The 8,715-nt window shown below is 42.0% G+C and overlaps 1 protein-coding gene across 1 annotated transcript; it reads right to left on the minus strand.

The window, feature by feature from the left end:
* Positions 1-924: 924 nt before the first annotated feature.
* Positions 925-8,025, minus strand: LOC101858985 (the record flags this gene model as incomplete). The annotated part of the gene is given in 7 exon segments (XM_013083586.2): positions 925-1,030; positions 2,699-2,798; positions 3,356-3,525; positions 4,436-4,540; positions 5,453-5,556; positions 6,596-6,712; positions 7,133-8,025. Coding segments are annotated over 7 exon segments (1,595 nt in total), but the record flags the coding sequence as incomplete, so codon positions are not given.
* Between the last annotated feature and the right edge of the window lie 690 nt (positions 8,026-8,715).

Here is an 8,715-nt window from a genome sequence, read left to right on the forward strand (position 1 = left end):
ATAATAATAATAATAATAATAATGATATTAACATTCTTTCATCATGTAGTATTGGCATTTTTTCTTCAGCCTTCAGAACAAAAATGAATCTTAAAAATACACCTGCCCCCATCCACACGCATGCACAAACACACATATAAACACAAAATGGGTGCTTGGCGCATGCTATGGTGTGGTTTGCTTTTTTCCCTATCAAACATATTATATCATTATAGTCCCTATCTCCCATCCTCTTCTTTTATGTTCGTTGCTTGTTACTTCTTTTGTTAAACCTCTAATCTTTGGCACTGATACTCTTATATGACTTAATTATTTGTTGTAAGTGCCGTAAAAACCCTTCTAAAACTACCCCCCCCTCCCCACCAAAACGCACACACATACATAGATAGACACAAATAAATACAAACACACACACACACACACACACACACACACACACACACACACACACTCTCTCACACACACATACACACACACACAGACAAATATACACACTCCCCTCTCCCCTCCATTCAACAAAACACACACATAAGTAGATAGACATACACAGACACACACACTCACACGCGCGCACGCACACACACACACACACACACACACACACACACACACACTCACACACCTATACACTCCCCTCCCCCTTAAAAAAAAACCCAACAAAACACACACATACGCACACACACAAATTATGGAAAATAGAGAGGTTGAGAGCTAAAGAAAGGGTTGAAAATTTCAATGAAATTATTCACTCTAACTAGAATAGATTTCAGTAAAATTCTTCACTTCAACTTGTATAAAATCCTGTCTTCGAACCGTTTTAGGTAGTGTTAGTTTAGACTTAAAAATCCTGTCTCCTAACTGATTTAGGTCGCCTTAACATAATATATAATTTATGACGAGTCATATTATGACGGGTCTCCTTACCTTGGATTTCTTCCGGGTCAAAAGGCTCGGTGGGTCGTGAGTCAGACAGCTGTCGTATGTAGTCCTTGTGCCAGGCTGGGTGACAGATGTTGTTGTAACAGATCACCTGTGGATAGGTGCATAGATCTATGGCTTATATTGTATCTATCTGTTGTTGTTGGTGGTGGTGCTGTTGTTGTTGTTGTTGTTGCTGTTATTGTTGATGTTTTGTTGTTATTGTTGGTGTTGCTGATGTTGTAATTGTTGTTGTAGCAGATCACCGGTGGATAGAGGTGACAACGAGTTATTTATCTGCGTGTTGTTGTTGCTGTTGGTGTTGTTGTTGTTGTTGTTGTTGCTATTGTTGTTGTTGGTGTTGCTGATGTTGTTATTGTTGTTGTTGTTGTCATTGTTGTTGTTGTTGCTTTTGTTGTTGTTGTTGTTGTTGTTGTTGTCGTTGTCGTTGTTGTTCTTGTTGATGTTTTTGTTGTTGTTGTTGTTATTGTTGTTGTTAATGTTGTTGTTGTTGTTGTTGTTGCTGTTGTTTTTGTTGTTGTTGTTGTTGCTGTTGTTATTGTTGATGTTGTTGTTGCTATTATTGACTAAGTTGTCGTAGCAGATCACCTGTGGATACGTGCCAACGAGTTATTCATCTATGTTTTTGTTGGTGGTTGTTGTTGCTGTTTTTGCTGTTTTTGCTGTTGTTGTTGTTGTTGTTGTTGTGGTTGTTGTGGTTGTTGTCGTTTTTCTTTTCCTTTTTTTCATTACACATGGACACCCCGTTGAAAATTACCCAGCTTTGGTGTTTTTTATTTGTTTGTTGCTGTTGTTGCTGTTGTTGTTTTATGTTTCTTTTTGTTTTTTTGCTGGGTTGGGGGGGGGGGGTGTAGATGCCCCACGCCCTACCAAATTAAAATGTATTGCAACGTTGTAAGATCAGGTCGGTGCTAGTCAAAAAATGAAATCGAATAGACTATTGCACAATTACTTTGTCAATTGTATCCTTTCTTTTTTTGTTTCGTGGCTCAACACCGTTTATGTCCGTCTTAAATTAATGGCAACGGATATGCTCAAAAATTGACGAGCGCCCGATTCCATTGCGCTGCAACATATCATATATTATGGTCTTTGAGACCTCAACGGACCAACAGCAACCACACAATACATGTTTGCATATCCAACGGAACACTCAGGGTACTTCAGTCTTATCTTTCAACAGAGTATGTATGTTAAACAAAGTGACAGGTAGTTGCAAGTAGCGGTCTACCTGTGTAGGTCCGAGATATGATGTTGTAATTGACTTCGAGTCAAGCACTATTACCATGATTATACGAGTCCTGCTGTTAAGATGAAAGTCAGAAAGGGAGAAATAAAGAGCTATAATATATTATTAAGAGAGAGAGAGAGAGAGAGAGAGAGAGAGAGAGAGAGAGAGAGAAGGGAAGAGAGAGAGAGAGAGAGAGAAGGGAAGAGAGAAGAAGAACGAGAGCGGGGAAAGAGGATGCAGGAAGGAGACAAAAAATGAGAAAAAGAGAGACAAGGAAGAATGATGGGGAGAGAGACAGACAGACTGAGAGAGAGATAGAGGGAGAGAGAGAGAGAGAGAGAGAGAGAGAGAGAGAGAGAGAGAGAGAGAGAGAAAAAATTGTTCAGACCTGGCACTGTGATACATGCCCCGAGCACGACTCGTCAAGAAGATAATTTATGTTGACTTGAAAATACATCTTTGCGGCTTGCTTCGTGTGATTTAAATGTTTATTACAATTTATTTAAAAGGAAATGTCTTCGGTCTAACCTGGAGTCGCCTCTCGATGTGGACTGTGTGTGGGTACTGTTCAAACAGTCGGTAGGGCATCAAGAGGGCGTTGAAATGCCACGCCCCTTCCGCTACAAACCTGCGGATAAAGACATTTATAGATGAATGAAGTTTAAAAGCTGTTTCTATATTATTCATTTGAAAGTATTTTGTTGAAAGCTACAAATAGATGAGGAAGAGATCATGAGTGACAACACATTCTGTCTTTTAAAGGTGTTCATGAAAGCAAAGGAAGTTGATTTTTTTCTCTTCGTTGAAACTGCAGGGGTATGACAAACCTAAGAATCCTTTGACATAACGGTGCCGGTCTAGTCGAAGGTTTACCGTGATGTTTCTGGTGTAGCTGAATATCTACAGCCATGCAGGTCTGACTGCTGGTTTATTTGACAATCTACAAGTTTATACAGAATTCTGATTTGGAATAAGGACCAGTTTACATTTCCCGTTTGGTCTGTACAGACAAGGAGGTGTCAATGACAATACAATCGACATGTATTTAAAACGTTTTCGTGGTTGTAGTTTGTTGGGGTGGTGAGAGGATAAGGGACAAGTGGGGGAAAGGGGGGGGGGGAGGATTCTCGTCGCGAAGTGGAACCTGCCTAGTCTGTCTGACTCCACTGGAAGTATTTGCCTCACCTGAAAGTCTCCGTGAAATGACGTAAGAAGGGTGCGCCTGGTTTAGCCAGGGCCACGCCAAGGTTGAAGGACTCAGGCCACTCGGGGTAGACTGGCCAGTCCATGGACACCACAGCCTGGTACCTGCGGAGGCTCGTGGGGATTGGGCTAGACCATACCACATCCCAGTCCTGAGTTGTGGGGGTGGGGGGAGACAAATCATCAATATAGAAATTAATAAAGAGAAATGATTACTTCCTTTTTTAGTTAGTTTTAGTAGAGGTTTTACATAAGGCGCTCGCAACTCCATATGGTCATATGAGGGCCAGAAGATTAGAGGTGTTACAACTTAATACAAGAGAGTAACAAAACTTTAAAAAGAAGAAGGGGAGATAAGGACGATAGATGTTTGATAGGAAAGAAGAAGCAAACCACACCAGAGCACCCGCCAGCCAGCAAGCCACTCTTCCTTGTTGATACAGGAACCTACAACAACAACAACAACAACAACAACAACAACAACAACAACAGCTACTAGAACAACAACAGCAACAACAACAACAACAACAACAACAACAACAACAACAACAACAACAACACAAACAGCAACAAATATACTAGAACAACAGCTAAAACAGCAAGAGCGTCAACAGCTACAAGAACAACAACAGTAACAGCATCAGCAACAATATTAGAGTGTTAACCGAAATGATATCATTGACGCAGGTTTTTTAGGCCACCCTCAATACAGTAAGATTATTTAGTTGGATAGCTTCGATCCTGCCTGTCAGGGCCAACCCGGGCTGAGAAGTACGCAAAGTCCTAGTGCAAAAACCGCGCGAGGTACTCGATAACCCCCCCCCCCCTTCCCCGCCCCCGAAAACACATACACACACACACACATAAACACACACATACACACACGCACACACTTAAGAGAGGGAGGGAGAGAGAGAGAGAGAGAGAGAGAGAGAGAGAGAGAGAGAGACAAAGACAGACAGACAGATAGTCAGAGAGACAGAGAGACAGAGAGACAGAGGGACAAAACAAGGGGGGACAGAAATGAACAATCTAACAACTATAGTGGTGTGAATCACTCACCATGTAAGCGCCTCCATATTTGAGCAATGTGCTACTCCTCATTATGTCTGTCTTGTGCTGAGCTTTTACCACAGGACGTTGGTAAACTGTCTTGAACACATCCAACTGTTGACGATAAAAAATACTCGTGACATCGCCATCATCATCCAGTGCCTTGCCGACTGGCGTGGGCGATCATGGACCTCCTCTTCACTCTGTCTTGCGTTGCAGCAATGGTGTCTGTTGTTCTTGCTGGTCCCAGCCATGTTGGAATCTTGTCCAGTATCTTTTCCCTCTGTCTGCCTCTGCCTCTCTTTCCATCAAACTTGCCTTTTGTTGCACTATTCTCCAATGCTTCTTTCTGCATTGTGTGTCCGTGACATACTTCGCGCTATAAAGTGCTATTTATTTATGTTTATTACTTTAATTTGAACCCCCCTCCCCCAAAAAAATTGGGTCGCCTAATGTGGCGGACAAATAGTAAGTATCAAATACTGGGTATATTTTGATTTAAAAAACAGTTGGTGTCCAACTATAGGGACAAAAATGGGATATGTTCTCCTATTTTTCGAAAATGTAATATTATGTCCTCTTCCACTTACCTTACCAATTAGTGTACTGTTTTCTCCCATTTTCCTGAACAATCAGTGTGATGCTTTCTCCCCACTTTTGCGTACAATTAATATGATGTTTTCTCCCAATTCCTGGAGCATTTAATGAGATGCCCTCTTCCTGTTACCCGAACAATAAACGGGGTGTTTTTTCCAACTTCCAGAATAATTATTGTGATTATTGTATTCCACTTACCCAAACAATGCTCTCTCTCTCTCTCTCTCTCTCTCTCTCTCTCTCTCTCTCTCTCTCTCTCTCTCTCTCTCTCTCTCTCTCTGATCTCTGATCTCTCTCTCTCTCTCTCGCTCTTTCTTTCTTTCTCTCTCTCTGATCTCTGATATATATCTCTCTCTTTCTCTCTCTCTCTCTCTCTCTATCTCTCTCTATCTCTCTCTACTTCTCTCTCTCTCTCTCTCTCTCACTTACCGGTACAAATGTGATGTTTTCCCCCTTCAGTTTGTCCCACCACGGCCCCTCTGGTCGTATGTTCCCGTGAATGTAGAGGTGCTCAAACCCAGCCACATACAGAGCTGGGGATCATTAGGAGGCAATACGATAATGCTTGAATGTTAACTTTAGTGACTGCTATAAATATTTTGCAATCTTATCGATATAATTTTGTTGAAGAACTTTCGTAAAAATATACATTGTATTGTGTTTTACGCTCCCCATTGACATAAATTACATCATTTAGAAGGCCCGCTTCTTACACTGCATGCCATGGCCATCCCAAACTGACAGGGGTATAAAATCCCAGCAGAAAGACCGAGATACCTCATAAAAATTTTCCCCTTTTGGGAATCGAACTCGGATCTCCAGAGTGCAACTGCAAATATCCCATCCGCTACACCATAGAGGCCGTGAAACAATAGTGAACCGATAGCATTAAAATGTTCCAAGTTTTAGATCACTTCGATTGATGACTGAACACAAACAGTATGAGATTGAATCCCATGTAGGGAGATGGGATTTTTTGGTGTATTTTTGTTGGTTTGTTTGTTTTGGGGTTTAAAAAAAAATTAAATTGAGTGTCTCCTTCTGTCTTTTGGGATGCTGTATTCCACATTGTCCGGGTTGGCCCTTACGCTCACAGCGGGGGCAACCATCTCCAAGTTGATCAAATATGTATCCGTGGAGGCGTAAAACATACCCCCCCAAAATTGGAAAAAAATGAAGATACACAAAGACAAGATGTTGCACACTCAAGACTTGAATTCTATCCCGAAAAGAAGAGAAAATTCTATCGAATATCTCCGTTCTTTTTCAAGAGTTTTTTGCCTCTTTCTGGAAGTGTCAAAGCGGTCTGCTTCCTAAATGATCTTACAATTATGTCCCGATTGGGGCGACCACCAGTATAAGAAAATGACCTGCACAAACGGCCACGCCCCATTTTCCTCCTGGCTTATCTTATTCATTGTCATTTGCTGGTTCCTTTTTATTTAACTGTAGTGGAACTTTGTTGTACGTCAACCTGTCTGGGTGGAACACTTCTATCTTCCACAAAGGGAAACCGTTTAAGACAATTTCGACAGCAGCAATCTAGGTTTTTAACACAAGATGGAACATTACCCGAGAGCACTCCCAGGTAGGCGTTGAAAGGAAACGCGATGGTGGTCCTGTCTTCCCCGTCGTTTCGTAAACAGAACATGTGGGCGATCATAGGGATCAGTGGCTCGTCCTCTGGGTCTGAGGAATGGGAGTTGTTGATGGTAAGCCTACAGCTTGTTGGTTATTCGAGGACGATAGGAAAGATGTTGAGAACAGAGACAATTAGTGTTCGTTATCATGTTGTTGTTTTTAAATACGTTTGTTTCTATTATTGCTGTTGTTTGTTGGTGGTGATGATTTGGATGTTGTTGTTGTTGCTGCTGTTATTGTTATTGTTGTTATTGTTGTTTTTTGTTGTTCTTGTTCCTGTTGTTGTTCTTGTTCTTGTTGTTGTTTTTGTTGTGTTGTTATTGTTTTTGTTGTTGTTGTTAATATTTTTGTTGATGATGATCATAGTGTTGTTGAATTTGTAATAATTGTAGTTTGTTAATGATGATGATGATGATGGTGATGTGTGGGAGGAGGAAGCAAAAGCTATATTTTGATGATGATAATAACCTGGTGCTGCAACAGTCTTGTCGCCAGTCCCGTAGTACAACCATCTGGCCATGCTGTGGCTTGCTAAGGGTGACTCCATAATGTCCTTGGGATAGATTCGGCTTGTGAGAATGATGCACTCAGAGGAACTTTGGACACTCGCACGTACGGTCGGATCAAAGCTCAGGTGTTCTGCGTCAAAAGCGTCTGTGGTTACGCATGGTTTCGTGACGCTCAAGATGGATGCCGTGAAGTTCGCCAAATCGTCTATCGGGAATTTCCGCTTCGCAAAAAATATCCCTTGTCCCGTGGTGAAATATTTCTCATCATCCGGGAAGAACGAAAAGAAATCTCTCGTTTTCCACTCTTGAGGGATGTGGGTGATTATAGTTTTTTCTCCGAGATAAACCCCGCCGCCCTCCGATTTTGTTATTTGTTCTAATCCGAAAATGAGGGAGTCAGATGTGCCACACTCCAGTCGTCTGTTGGTCTTTCGAAGTTCAAGGTTATGTGTCGATTGTTTCAGCTCCCAGAACCACGTATTGTAGTACATGCCATCTACTTTAGGCAGACTGTTATAGTGAAACACCAGCTTCCCGGGTTCTAAGACACGAAGAGCGCTTAGAACGCCGAGGTAGTCCTCGAATCGGAAATATCGTTTCGCGCACCATACATAGTGCACGGTAGAAGGGGAATTCCCGGGGATTCCGGGAAAACCCTGTGAGGATTCTTGTGCGTGCACCACGTTAGTAGATGGTGGAAGGAATTCGTCATTTTGAGGAAACAGCGATAGGATGTCTCTTTGCAGATACAGTCCGTCTTCTGTGTTTCTTTGCATACATGATAGGCTAGACTGACCAACAAAACTGGGTGGCTTCGCTCCAGACTCCACAATGAACTTGAAGAGATCGTTTCTATTAGAGACAACAAAAGAGAAATATTTTTTTTTTAAATAAATAAATAAATAACCAAGGCTGTAGTAAATATTCGCTCAATCCAACTCATGTACTGTGGCTTTTTTTCCATTGAAGTCAATGATTGGTATATATACATATTGACTTTGAGAAATTATGCCCCCCTCCCACCTTTCCACTGAGTTAGGATTTTTCCCTCTGGTAACTGCATAAGGTCATAAGAGCGCACCGGACACACCAAACATTTTCAGTTGGTAGGAAATTTTGAAAGTTACCCGGATGGCGGCCGAAGCGTACTCTTATCGATTTTGGACCTCCAAGGGATCTCTAACTAGTACAATTTGCACAAGGGACCTCCGAGAAATTTCGCCCTTGTCCGAGAAGGCTAGGTGTAGATCTGACATACCATAAGATCAGGGGTGTGGCTGAATGACAACAGTAAGAAGGAGCCGTGGAGAAGCATTAGAAAGGCTGCAGAAAGAGTCAAGAGCCCCGAGGAGGTGGCAAAGAAGGTGAGGGGGTAGGGCAGAAAAAGGAGACCAAAGCAGACAACAGAACATTGTTAGAGAGCAGGAAAGGATGTGAAACGAGACAATTTTAGAGAAGAAATATTTCTGTCCTTACCCGGATTCGAACCCGGGACCAAATGAATATGAGGCGAAAACCTTAACCTCTAGGCCACGACAGCCC

The sequence above is a fragment of the Aplysia californica genome, unplaced genomic scaffold, assembly GCF_000002075.1.
Source record: "Aplysia californica isolate F4 #8 unplaced genomic scaffold, AplCal3.0 scaffold00011, whole genome shotgun sequence".
Lineage (NCBI taxonomy): Eukaryota > Metazoa > Mollusca > Gastropoda > Aplysiida > Aplysiidae > Aplysia > Aplysia californica.